The following is a 13,778-nucleotide window of genomic DNA, read 5'->3' on the forward strand; positions in this document are numbered from 1 at the left end:
GGGATCCGGGACAGTCAACACTGGAGAATCACCACGGGATCCGGGACAGTCAACACTGGAGAATCACCACGGGATCCGGGACAGTCAACACTGCAGGATCACCCACCGGGATCCGGGACAGTCAACACTGGAGAATCACCCACCGGGATCCGGGACAGTCAACATTGGAGAATCACCCACTGGGTCCCGGGGGACGAGCGGACGTCACAGAGACGCAGGAGTCGCACGACGTTCACGGACGTCCCGGGTCAGAGGTCAGACCGGGGATGCGGTCACGGGAAAGGCCGCGGCTGTGATTCCCGCGGCAGACGACGGTGACGTCACGGGGCGGTGACGATGGACGTCATGACGGGGCGGGGCCGCGCCTGTCACTCTGGACCCCGGGGCGGGACTTCCGGTCCCCGGCCTCCGCCTCCCGCGCCTGATTCGGTCCCGAGTCAAGTGACCCCTTGACCCCCAAACACCACGCCCCCCGACCCCACCCTCTGACCCCCGACCCGCGGGTGCTGCGCCGAGTCCTCCCGGGTGCTGATGACTTGGCGCTCAGTCCCCGGATTCCTGAGCCGCCCGCGGTGCTGAGCGCTGAGTCCTCCTCATTCCCGCGAGTGCTCATCGCACCGTGCTCGGTCCCCCGCCCTCCCGGAAGTGCTCGTGGCTCAGGACTCAGGGCTCCGGCAGCCGAGGTGCTAGTGACTCAGCCCTCAGTAACCCCCGGGTGCTATGCTCGGTGATCCCGCCCTCCCGGAAGTGTCCGTCGCCCCGCCCCTCCCCCGCGGCCGGGGACCTGGGTGCTTAGGACTCAGTCCCCCCGGGTGCTGGGCTCGGTACCCCCGTTCCCGGACTCCCGGAAGTCCCGCCCGGTCACCGTGACTGACGGCCGCCGCCGTACCGGAAGCGCTGGTCCGCGAAACCGGAAGTGGCCGTTTCTTGGCGCCCGCGGGCTCCTACACGGTCCGCAGGCGGGAAAAGGGGGCGGGGCCTGGAGCTCACGTGACCCCCCACCGCGCTGACGTCACCGGCGCCGCCGTGTTTACACATTTTTTGCCCCAGGTGCTGTGCTGAGTCCTCCGCTGAGGGGGTCAGCGCGGCCGTGACCTCCGCCCCCGCAGGCCCCGCCCCCTCGGCGATGACTGACACCCGCGGGCGCTCGGGGGGGCGGGGCCCCACCCGGGGCCAAAACAAACAGCGCCGGGGCCGCGGCGGTCGCGCATTAGGTCAACGAACGCGCAGCGAACTCGTACACTACCTGCGCGGCCCCGAGCGGCACAAGAAGCGGCGGCGGAAGCGGCGGATTAGGGCTCCGGCGGTAGCAGACGATCCCGCGGCGCCCCAAGGAGTCGATCGATTAACGCGCGAACTCCTGCACAAGCCACAGAGCCCCGGCCGCGGCGCCCACGGCTCCGGACGGACAAACGAACTCGTACGTAACCCGCGCGGGGGCCCCGGGAGCGGGAGGGGGCGGCGGGATCGTAGGCGAGCGGCGGAGCCCCAGCTGCGGTGCCCAACGCGAACGTAAATCCAAGTGTGATAGGGACACGGGGGCGTATGTTTGTGTGACGTGGGTGCGTGTGATGTAAGCAGGAATGACGTAAACACGCATGAAGGCACACATGTAACATGTGAGCGTTCCTTACACACGTGACAAACGCGCATGACGTGAATATGGATGACGCGCACGTTCCACGGGCATTTCTCGCACACGTGTGTGCAAATTTACACACCCACACGCCGCACACTGGCTTCCCCCCAGGACGATGTCGCTGCTCCCGGCCCTCGCGCTCCTCCTCCTGCTCCCCGTGTGTGGCGCCCGTGACCCCGCGAGGCCCAACTTCGTCATCATCATGGCCGACGACCTCGGCATCGGCGACCTCGGCTGCTACGGGAACAGCACGCTCAGGTGGGTGCGGGTGGGGACACACGCGTGTGCAAATGTGGGGACAATACGGAAATGACACGCTTGCGTGGGAACACCAGTGCTCGTTTGCACACTTGCACACACAAACACGAGCACACGCTAACACGTGTGCAAAGCAGGAAGGAAACAGGTGCACCCTCTTGTGAATTACACGTGTGCACGCAAACACGCATGGTAATCATTAAAAACACTTGCACACACAAACTCAAGCGCGAGCACACATAACAGTGTGCACACTCAAACACACACATGTGCAAATGTGGACAAGTGAGTGACTCGTGCGTGTGTCACACACGCTCACGCTTGTCCACACCATCGCACACGCGTGTCCCTCCCTTCGCCCCCCCAGGACGCCCCACATCGACCGCCTGGCCCGCGAGGGTGTGAAGCTGACCCAGCACCTGGCGGCCTCGCCCCTGTGCACACCCAGCCGGGCGGCCTTCCTCACGGGGTGCTACGCTGTGCGCTCAGGTAAGCGTGGGGGCGGTGCAGGCGTGTGCACACCTGGGGCGTGAGCCGGCAGGAACCGGTCTGAACCGGCTTGATCCCTCTCCCCAGGCATGGCTTCGCACAACCGCGTTGGCGTGTTCTTGTTCACGGCATCCTCGGGCGGGCTGCCCCCCAGCGAGGTCACCTTCGCACAGCGGCTGCAGGAGCACGGATACCGCACGGGCCTGGTCGGTGAGTGGGGGGGTTGGTCATGTGACATGCACACATGACGTCATCATTCGCACACACAACACAGAATTGACACGTGACTGGCGTTTGATCCGTGACGTCACATGATCAGTGCTGATTACACACATGATGTATCAAAGATAACTTGTGACATCACGTGACCAACCCTTTTCTCACCTGTGAAGTGACATGACACATCCATGACATCATGTCATTGACACGTGATTGGCCCCTGACAACCCATGATGTCAAGCATTTGCACCCTTGACTACATACGATCTACACGTGATGACCTTGTCACACATGTGATGTCATGTGACATAACCATTCATACCTGTGACGTCATGTCATCAACTTACATGTGACCTATGACATCAGCATTTGCACACATGACAACACGTGATTGACATGACATCACCATTGGCACCCATGAGTACATTTGACACATAACAACACATGACCATTGTCCCGCCCTGACGAGCGTGTCCCCCTCCACCCGCAGGGAAGTGGCACCTGGGCGTGAGCTGCCACCACCGGGACGACTTCTGCCACCACCCGCAGCGCCACGGGTTCGAGTCCTTCCACGGCTTCCCACTGACCAACCTGCGTGACTGCATCCCGGGCTCGGGCTCCGTGTTCAACTCTGCCAGGCGCCAGCTGGTGCGTGTGCCAGTGCAGGTGCTGCTTGTGTGTGCACTCACACTCGCGCTGCTGCGCCGCCTGGGGCTGGTGCGTGTGCCTGTGGCAGTGGTGATGGCACCCGTGCTGCTCGCGGTCGCCTTGGCCGGTGGCTTCTTCGCCTTCTTGCACTATTTCCGCCCCGCGAACTGTGTCCTCATGACCGGGTTCGAGGTGGTGCAGCAGCCGGCGTCCTACGAGGAGCTCACGCAGAGGCTCACGCGGGAGGCCGTGGGCTTCCTGGAGAGGTGAGCGCGGGGTCACACATGTGTCATGCATGTGCATAACACATGTGAGCTATGTTATGTTAATGCGTGAGGTATGGGGCTAGACCATGTTTCTGTGGTTGGGAGTGGGGGTCTCAAGTTAGACCACTGCAGGCGTCGTACAAGTCGCACTTCCTTCGCATGGTCTAATGTGTCCAATGCCCATGTCCCACATGGTTGATGCATGTTACCAATCACACATGCATGTCCAACCCTGTTGCATGTCATGAGTGTGTCACGTGTATGTTAATATCATGCGTGGATTCCAAGGTTAGACACTATCTGTGCCCTGTGTCATCTTCCATGGATCATGCATGTATAACATGTGTCACGCTTAGGGTTGCAGGATAGACAACTGTGTGCTTGTTTTAATTTGTACACGAGTGTCTAAGGGTGGGACATGTGAGTGCGCTCATGCATGGTGTCCAAGCCTAGACCGCATCTGTGTGCCTTGTCGCATTACATACATCATGCATGTATGACACATGTAATATCTGAGTTCTGAGGCTAGACCCCTGCCCCCTCCCACCTGCAGACACGCACACGCACCCTTCCTGCTGTTCCTCTCATTCCTCCACGTCCACACTGCGCACTTTGCGGCCCCGAAATTCGCCGGACGCAGCCGCCATGGGGTCTACGGGGACTCGGTCGAGGAGATGGACTGGAGTGTGGGTGAGTGGGGCGGGGCCTGGAGGACACAGGATGGTGTCATGCGTGTGATTGTGATGATGTCACGTGTGCAATTACGTGATGATATCATGTGTGTATTTGTGATGTCATGCATGTTGTTACTTGATGTTCGTGTGTTTGTGATGTCATGTATGTGATCAAGTGACGATGTCCCACTATGACTGCACCCTCCCTGCCCCCACAGGGCAAATCCTGGACGCGCTCGACCGCCTGGGCCTGGTGAACGACACGCTCGTCTACTTCACGTCTGACCACGGTGCCCACCTGGAGGAAGTGAGCGAGGAGGGCGAGATGCACGGCGGCAGCAACGGGATCTACAAAGGTCGGGGACGTGGGGCGTGTGCGTGTGTTGTGTGATTTCCGTGTTTGTGTGTGCTTCCCATGTATGTCCTTGACATGACTTCATGTGTGTTACTGCGTGTGATTGGTGGATGAGGTGATTGACAGGTCTACTTCTCGGCCCCGCCCTTTCCTGTGATCCCCTCTGTCCTGGCACAGGTGGCAAGTCCACCAACTGGGAGGGCGGCATCCGCGTGCCTGGCGTCGTCCGCTTCCCGCGGGAGCTCGGCCACGGCCTGGAGCTGGCGGAGCCCACGAGCCACATGGACGTCTTCCCCACCGTGCTGGCGCTGGCGGGGGCGGAGCTTCCTGCCGACAGGTGAGTGGGGGCGGGGCTTCCTATGGGTGGGCATGAATGGGGTGGGACTTCCTTCCTGCATCCCGCATCGCACACGTGTGTCCCCGCAGGATCATCGACGGCCGGGACCTGATGCCGCTGCTGCGTGGGACGCGCATGCGGTCGGAGCACGAGTTCCTCTTCCACTACTGCAATGCTTACCTCAACGCCGTGCGCTGGCAGCCACGGGACGGTGAGCACACGCATGCGTGACATCAGTCATACATGTGTTGAATAGATGGTGTGTGTGTAAAACAGGGCACATGTGTGAAATAGGACATGCGAGTGTGAAATAGGTCACACGTGTGTCACCTGTGTCACTCGCTCTTGTCACATGTGTCATGCATGTTCCCAGCAGGCTCCGCCCTCTGGAAAGTCTTCTACTTCACACCCAACTTCGACCCGGGCACCAATGGCTGCTTTTCCTCGCACGTGTGCCTCTGCTTCGGCAAACACATCACACGCCACGACCCTCCACTGCTCTTTGACCTCACACGTGACCCCGGCGAGCACCGCCCCCTGACCCCGGAATCCGAGCCGCAATACCACGCGGTCCTGGCGGCCATGGGGGAGGCGGTGGCCGCGCACACACGCACACTCGACCCTGCGGTGCCCCAGCAGCTATCGCTCAGCAACCTGGTGTGGAAGCCATGGCTACAGCTGTGATGTCACTTGACACATGCTTGACCCTCTGTAACTCCGGCAATATCTGTCTCCGGGGTCATGTGACAATCACGGATCCCCTCCCCCAGCACACGTAAACACAAATGAAGGATGTGGGCCTCGCACACCCACCACACATGAAGGACACGCACTCACTGTCGAGTGCGAAGACACACGCTTGTGAAAACCCCGCCCATGTGAACCCCGCTGTCCGGCTTGTGATATGCGCATGTGCTACAGTCTTGACTCAGGTCTGACACATGCGTGTGAGCCCCATGTGCACATCCTGGCCAGTTCCGATCAGTGTTTCCGTGAAGATGGCATGGAATCCTGCGCTGCCCCACGTGTGTGCGAGCGCCAGGACACACGCAAAATCTGCACTTTATCATTATTTTATTTTCTTCTCATTTTGACCCCACGTGGGACCCGGAAGAAATGAACTCACGAGTCCCATCCGGCGTCCACAGTAAAGGAAAATTTTAACACATGTGAAACACGATCTCGTATTTAGTCCCCCCCCTCCCCCGTCCTCACAACACTGAAATAAAATGACACTGGCGATGAGGGCGCTGCCATGTGGAGTCTGTGATTTCCATTCTGGGCGTGGATGGGAATTTTGGGGTGACGTGATGTTACACATGTGAAGCCAGTGCGACTTGTGGTGTCACGCATGTGTGTGGCAGGAAGTTCCGCCCACCCCGAGTCACATCCAAGTCCATCACGTGTGCTCAGCCTGTCATGCGTGTGGCAGGAGGGGCACCAGCCTGACTCCAGGCACCCTCAGGAGGTGGGGCCTTGCTGCATAAATTAGTGGTCACATTAGCATATATGTACATGAGTGGCCACCCACCTGTGGTTCAAGCTTTGGAGTCTGCATACATTACAGCCTGATTTACATATATGCAAATGAACATTTGGTGGCTATGGGGAGTTTTGTGATTTCTGCTTAAGCACGCACATAGATTATAATCTGCATAAATTACAGGTTCATTGCATGCACATAAAATATACCATAACCCCATCATCATAAAGGGCTTGCTGACTAGCATATGCAAATGAGCCTCCACAGCCACATGCATATGCAGCGATCTCATTAACATTTATGCAAATGACCCCTGCCACAGGGCCTGGAAATCCCCTGTCCAACTCCTCATAGCACATGCATGTATTCGTCCCTGAGTTTCCCTCACAAAAACACAAAGCTTTCCGTGAAAGAAGCAGGTTTGTTTTCGTGTCTGTCTGCACTGTTGGCGCACACGAGTTTGTCTCTGAAGAGAAGAGTTTCCTCCGTGGTGTCAGGCGTGTGAGGACGGCACCCCGGTGATCATGTGATCCTGTGACCGGGAGAATCGTCAGGTTACATCTGTGCTGCAGATAACTCAAGTCACAAGTAATTAAACCAAAAGTCAACCAGCGTGAACTTCATGACGTCACAGAAAACGCCAACGGCCCCTCAAGTTCTCAAGCATTAGTGATGGGAATGCGTTGCTCTTCCCTTACACGCTCGAGGATGCAGTTTTCAGTTAATTTTATGACCCACGTCCCATGTGAGCCTGACATGGGAACGGGAGACGAACATCCGGGTGATCCCTGCAGTCTCTGGACGAATTCCTGCTCGCGGATGAGGAAGCTCTGCTAGCGATGTCTTCCAGAAACCCAGAACCGTGGACCCCAAACTGTGGTTGATTTTGTTTATGAAATGATTCAGTTCCTCTGTGGAAGATACAAAGTTGGCATTTGGTGATGTACAGAGCTAACACACGAACGGTAACTATGACTTATTGAAATCCTAACTATACTGGAAACCCTACTGACCTTACCTTCTCCAGCATTACTCTGTGGTTTGCTGATGTCATGAAAGAGAAATCCCCTAAAGCCCTGGAATTTTTGGCCATGATGGTCCTGATATAATCTTTCTTCCTCTTCTATTTTTAATTACTGGTGAAAGAATCGATCATAAGAACCTAAAGGAGACAGCCCAACACTGAAAGGTTTTGGACTCTAAAGTGTTACATGGAACACAGATTACAATCTTTGCCCAATCTCTACACGTTCCCCATAATTGAACTTTGCCAAAATAGTAACATTAAACATCTTAAGGCTTTTTCTAATCTGAAATCTGAGTTTAAAATATGTAGCTTTTAGAGTATTGATATATTCCAAAACTACAAAATTCCACACCTCATGTGATGGATTGTACTGAAAATGTGGATGTGGCAAAATACTGTAGAAACTTTCTCAGGCTACGTGCATGAGGTGCAAGAAAAACATCAGTGAAGTCTCTGATGAAACACGGCCCAATCAGTTAACCTCTCTAAATATGATGAACTTATTCCTGAATCTAAAAATACCCGAAATCTGTAGAAAACTTAGGTAATAAGTATTTGAGATACGGGACACTCAGCATTAGTACAAAACAATTTTAATTAATATTTGGTGTGGGAGAATTGTCTGTATTCTGTCAATCATGTTTCAAATAAATGCTGATTGGCCAGGCAGGAAGTATAGGTGGGAAAACCAGACAGGAAGTAGAAATGATGCAAGGAGAACAGGAGAATTCTGGGCATTTGTGAGATCGTATCATAAACGCCACGTCATCCAATAGTGGCCATCTGCGACAGAAGCTGATTGCCCAGCTTTTGCTTAGTCATGGGTTTAGATGCCTCAGAAATTCCTAAGTCACCCTGGAAACCTAGACGTTTCCTTGAAAGTCACTCTCTTCAATCCATACCCAAAAGCCATAAAAGTTTCTGTAAGATGTCACTGACAGATGACGTTAGCAGAGGAACAACTGTCAAGGGGCATGGAGTAAAGTCAGGTGTCTTAGTTATGGTGACGGGACACCGTGAGTAAAGCTGCTTGAGGAGGAACAAGTTTAGTATGCTCACATTCGCACGTATCTTTTCATCACCGAAGGAGGTCAGGGCTGGGACTCAAGCAGGAATTCGGAGCAGGGGCTGGTGCAGAAGTCATGGGGTAATATAAAACCAGGACCAACCCACCCCAGTCAAACACGATGAGCTGGGCCCCACGTCAGTCACTAGTTAAAAGAAATGCCATGCGGGCTGGCCTTCAGCCAGATCTTTGGAGGCATTTTTCTCAATTGTGGCTCCTTCATGTCTGATGATTCTAGTTGGTTTCAAGTCCATATAATACTAGGCAGCAAAACGGACACATCGTCAGCTTGACCACCACGCACATTACTGTTAATTCACAAACCTTGTCTTGTTCACCCTCATCAAAATAGAAAACATTTTACAAACTTAGAAAGGCCAATAGTCTTAGAAGTTCAAACACTTTAAAAGTTTAGTTTCTTAAAAAACAGTAAAAGTCTTTCAATTGTAGGCTTTCATTAACCAAAAATAAGTTAATTTTTTTCTTATTTCAAGAAAAATCTAGGGCACTGTTAGGTATTTTGTCTTAGACGAATCTCTCTGCTGACACAGATAATCCTAATCAAACCAAATTAAAGATTTCCATGTTTCATAAAATGCCCTTACTCCCAGGTGATCCCATGTAAAGATGTCTAGGAGAACAGAGAGAGGAGACCTTGCAAAACCCAGAGACCACGTGTTTACTCTCTGTGGGGCAGTTTAAATAGCCCTGGGGAGTGATCCTGACCTTCCTGGGGAGGGGTCTTATGCCAGGAGCTGGGTGACTCCTTGGATAATGGGGCTCCTGTTCTAGCATGGCTGCTTCCTGAAGGCCTGGAGCGATGAGGGAGAGGGGAGAGCTGGGAGTTGGAGGGCTCAGGCTCAGCGGAGAGGTGTGGCTGGAGCAGCGTCCTGTTTACTGTCATCCTGGAGTCCTCTTTTGAGGGGGATTAGAAGGCAGGTGGATAGGAGAAAAAATATAATGCTATTATTGGCCCTATAAATGGGGCTAGCCATGGGAAGAGTTATTAACTGACAGAAAGAAACTCCTCTTGCCTGAACTGCTGAACTGGACATGCAGGACCTGCCAAAAAAATGACTGCTAAACTTGCCAAAAGATGAGATGGTCCTTCAGGGTTCCTGCTAAAGAGTCTACCAGACATTCTGCAGGACACAGAAAATAATGACTGGCAAACTGCCAATATAGGCAGATCTGTCTTTGAAATTTCCTGCTTCATGGAAAAGTCTGTTAGATACCATGGGCCTTGGGCTGAAGATGAATGCCCCAATGGTACAGAAAAACTTTGGGTGACTGTCCAGGCAATGAGATGTCTCTGTCAATTCAAAACTTTTGGAAGTTGTTTACAAGCACTTCCTGTTTACTTAGGTAATATATCCTTCTGGAGTCTTTGATGGAGGTGAAGAATTTATAGTTGTATGTTTCCTTAGTTATTATAAAAGATAAAGTAGATATAAATATTATAACTGTAATTCTTGTTTGATAACTTTTGTTATATGTAATTTTACTTTGTTAAAGTTAAAACCTTCCTTTTATTTAAACAGAAAAGGGGAGGTAACGTGGGAGTCCCCTCTGTGTGCTGTAATTACCATTAACGAATAAAGAAACTGCCTTGGCCTGTTGATAGGGTAGAACTTAGGTAAGTTGGGAAGACAGAACTGAATGTTGGGAAAAGAAGGGCAGAGTCAGAGATGCCATGGATCTGCTGCCAGAGTAAGACTTGCCGAATCTTTGCTGGTAGGCCACTGCCACGTGGGGATACACAGATTAATGGAGATGGGTTAAATTAAGATGTAAGAGTTAGCCAATAAGAAGCCAGAGCTAATGGGCCAAGCAGTGATTTAAATAATATGGTTTCTGTGTGGTTATTTTGGGCTTAAGCTAGCCAGGTGGCCAGGACAAAAAAGTGGGCCCTGCTCCTACACCCCATGGCTGCTGTTGTTCTTGGGGTCACCCTATGATTCTGGCATATCTAAATTGCTGGGGTCTTTTGCTCCACTTGGCTACACATCCACCAGTTACCTTTCCTGGGTTCCTGTGGTGACTCTAGCACTAACACACTCTGCCAAGTCTCAACAATTCTCCATGAACCCTTCAGTGACACGACCGATTTCAGCTGCCAGGAAGAGGTACAGCTTTGGCTCTCTGGAACACAACTTCTGTGTGCTGACTCTGAGTAAACACTTTCCAGAAGACTTCACCTCAGCGATGCAGCTCCCTTCTTAATCACCCTAATTTCTCAGCTCCTGCTGACCAGTAGTGATTGTCAAACTGTACCTTTAAATAAATAATTCAGGTCTCAAGTAGGCGCCAACATCTGGGAGCCATGGTTTTCCAGAAGGTTGCTTGTGCTTATAAACATAAAAATGCAGTACTGTGTTTCTTGTCTATGATTCATTATTCTCGAATGGCCCACTGGAAATGCTGCTGCCAGCTTCTCCACTGGTTAATATGTTAAAACTCTGAACTCCTAATTAACATCATGTGTCATCTATATAACTCTCCTTTTCTCATACCTTAGATTACTTTCTCAGATCCTTACATAATTTACATGGACCTTGAACCGCTTTTCTGTCTCAGTTCCTGATGTGGGAGTCCCCTCTGTGTGCTGTACATACTGTTGATGAATAAAGAAACTGCCTTGGCCTGTTGATAGGGCAGAACTTAGAGAGGTGGGGAAGCTAAACTGAATGCTGGGAGAAAGAGGCGGAGTCAAGGAGAAGCCACATAGCCTTGCCAGAGACAGATGCTGGTGGAACTTTACCTGGTACGCCATGCCACATGGCAACATTTGGCGTGGGTTAAATTTATATGTATGATTTAGCCAATAAGAAGTTAGAGCCAAGCAGTGATTTAATTAATACAGTTTCTGTGTGGTTTTGGGGGTCTGAGCAGCCAGGAACTATCAAGTGGCCTCCTTATAACAATTTCTTACAAGATATAGGTGGTTGATAACTGAGATCAATCCATGCCTAGCAAGTTCTTGAATTAAAGAAACAGAAAAAAGCAATTTTTAAAAACTTTCAACCTGTCTGTCTGCCTTTCTCAGCAGGAAGCCTGTCAACAGGGTAATCCTATCTGTGTGTTTGCTTTTCTCAGCAGGAAACCTGTCATCAAGGTAATCCTGTCTGTGTGTCTGCTTTTCTCAGGAGGAGACCACAGAGCTTCAAAAAAAGCAAGGCCTGAGTTTTGCATGTGAAATGGCTGTCCAGGAGCTTCAGTCCGAGGGAGTCGCTGCTGCTAATTGACTGCCATCTACTCTATCACAGGGACCCTAGAAGAATAAAGTTGGATAATGAAGTAAAAATCTAATGACTTCCTTATCGGGAGAGAGGATTCTAAATGGAGGATTTGATGGATAAAATACGGGGGGGGGGGTACAGAGCAGAATAGAAGCACAACGCGTTAGTCCCAAAGTCCTCCAGGACAAAGGTGAGGTTACAAGGGGGATAACAACCATAAGGTAGCACTTACAAGCCTTCTCAATCAAAGTTGTTATTTCCAATCCTGGAACAGTCAGTATAGAACCATTTGTACTTAAGGTACAGGTGTGTCAGAGTCCACTACTTGAGAAACAGGTTTAATCATAAACAGGAATGAACCTAGTTTGTATTTACACCTAAGATGAAGGCAGGCTGGATCTTCAGTGACAATGACAACAGTGACCAGGATTTTTATGTTGTTTGACTCCACTGGGAAAGACCTAAGATGTAGACTCTTCAAATTCTCACTGCTAATAGAAACATAGAGCCAAACAGTGCTGAACGGGGAAGGACAGGTTTACCAGGATGGATATTAAAGGTGTGCATTACAGTTATCTATGGAACCAACAGCTGGGCAAAAGATTGTTTTACTCCCTCTCCTGTTTCTCCTTCTTATTATATAGTTACGCAGGCACGATCAATTCATCCTGGTCCCAGAGCAATGAGAAATTACGTTAAAATGCTAATTAACCCAATTAAAAAATGGGGCACTGACCTGAACAGAGAATTCTCAACAGAAGAAATTCAAATGGCTAAAAGACACTTAAGGTTATGCTCAACCTCCTTAGCGATCAGGGAAATGCAAATCAAAACAACTTTGAGATATCATCTTACACCTGTCAGAATGGCTAAAATCAAAAACACCAATGATAGCCTTTGCTGGAGAGGTTGTGGAGAAAGGGGTACCCTCATCCATTGCTGGTGGGAATGCAAACTTGTGCAACCACTTTGGAAAGCAGTGTGGCGGTTTCTCAGGAAATTCGGGATCAACCTACCCCTGGACCCAGCAATGCCACTCTTGGGAATATACCCAAGAGATGCCCGATCATATGACAGGGGCATTTGTTCAGCTATGTTCATAGCAGCATTATTTGTAATAGCCAGAACCTGGAAACAACCTAGATGTCCTTCAATGGAAGAATGGATGAAGAAAGTGTGGAATATATACACATTAGAATACTACTCAGCGGTAAAAAACAATGACTTCTCGAATTTTGCATGCAAATGGATGGAAATAGAACACACTATCCTGAGTGAGGTAACCCAGACCCAAAAAGATGAACATGGGATGTACTCACTCATAATTGGTTTCTAGAGATAAATAAAGAACCTTCATCTGGAGATGGATGGAGATGGAGACAGAGACCCACACTGGAGCACCGGACTGAGCTCCCAATGTCCCAAGGAGGAGCAGAAGGAGGGAGAACATGAGCAAAGAAGTCAGGACCACGGGGGGTGCACCCACCCACGGAGACAGTGGGGCTGATCTATTGGGAGCTCACCAAGGCCAGCTGGACTGCGACTGAAAAAGCATGGGATAAAACCGGACTCTCTGAATATGGCGGACAATGAGGGCTGCTGAGAAGCCAAGAACAATGCCACTGGGTTTTGATCCTACTTCATGTTCTGGCTTTGTGGGAGCCTAGCCAGTTTGGATGTTCACCTTCCTAGACCAGGATGGAGCGGGGAGGACTTTGGACTTTCCACAGGGCAGGGAACCCTGACTGCCCCTCAGACTGGAGAGGGAGGGGGAGAGGAGGGGGGGGGAGGGGAGAGGAGAGGGAGGAGGGGGAAAAGGGAGACGGGGAGGGAAATGGGAGGCGGGGAGGAGGCGGAAATTTTTTTTTCAATAAAAAATTATATTTTAAAAAAAACAAACAAGTGGTTAACACCTCACAGCAGGGTCACCATTATCCTCCTCTTACCTCACAGGCAGGGCACTAGGATCTCATAGGCATTTGAGGACAAGGGTCAATGGCCCCAAGGGATGCCTGGTACCATATTAAGTTTTGTTAGCCATCACACAGGTCTGAGCTCTCTGGGGGCAGAGTCTCTAA

The 13,778-nt window shown here is 51.4% G+C and overlaps 1 protein-coding gene across 2 annotated transcripts; it reads left to right on the forward strand.

The window, feature by feature from the left end:
- Window positions 1-1,273: 1,273 nt before the first annotated feature.
- Sts (steroid sulfatase) lies at window positions 1,274-6,130 on the forward strand. Of its 2 annotated transcripts, none has more exons than XM_050122659.1 (10): window positions 1,274-1,420; window positions 1,751-1,897; window positions 2,265-2,386; window positions 2,474-2,596; window positions 3,096-3,519; window positions 4,073-4,209; window positions 4,412-4,549; window positions 4,726-4,885; window positions 4,975-5,096; window positions 5,259-6,130. In XM_050122659.1, exons 2-10 carry the CDS (start codon window positions 1,755-1,757, stop codon window positions 5,567-5,569), a joined length of 1,680 nt encoding a protein of 559 aa, XP_049978616.1. In that variant the 5' UTR covers window positions 1,274-1,420; window positions 1,751-1,754; the 3' UTR covers window positions 5,570-6,130. The 2 variants fall into 2 exon arrangements, with proteins under 2 accessions (XP_049978616.1, XP_049978617.1); XM_050122660.1 differs by having other exon boundaries at window positions 5,262-6,130.
- Window positions 6,131-13,778: the final 7,648 nt, after the last annotated feature.

Source organism: Alexandromys fortis, unplaced genomic scaffold (assembly GCF_014885135.2).
Source record: "Alexandromys fortis isolate MF-2015 unplaced genomic scaffold, M_Fortis_MF-2015_v1.1 scaffold_209, whole genome shotgun sequence".
Lineage (NCBI taxonomy): Eukaryota > Metazoa > Chordata > Mammalia > Rodentia > Cricetidae > Alexandromys > Alexandromys fortis.

Excerpts from the sequence above, each read along its gene's own strand:
- Sts (XM_050122659.1), top strand. The coding sequence starts at position 1,755 with ATGTCGCTGCTCCCGGCCCTCGCGCTCCTCCTCCTGCTCCCCGTGTGT. Across the intron at positions 2,387-2,473 it reads GTGCTACGCTGTGCGCTCAG|GCATGGCTTCGCACAACCGC; the intron begins GTAAGCGTGGGG and ends CCCTCTCCCCAG. Across the intron at positions 3,520-4,072 it reads GCCGTGGGCTTCCTGGAGAG|ACACGCACACGCACCCTTCC; the intron begins GTGAGCGCGGGG and ends TCCCACCTGCAG.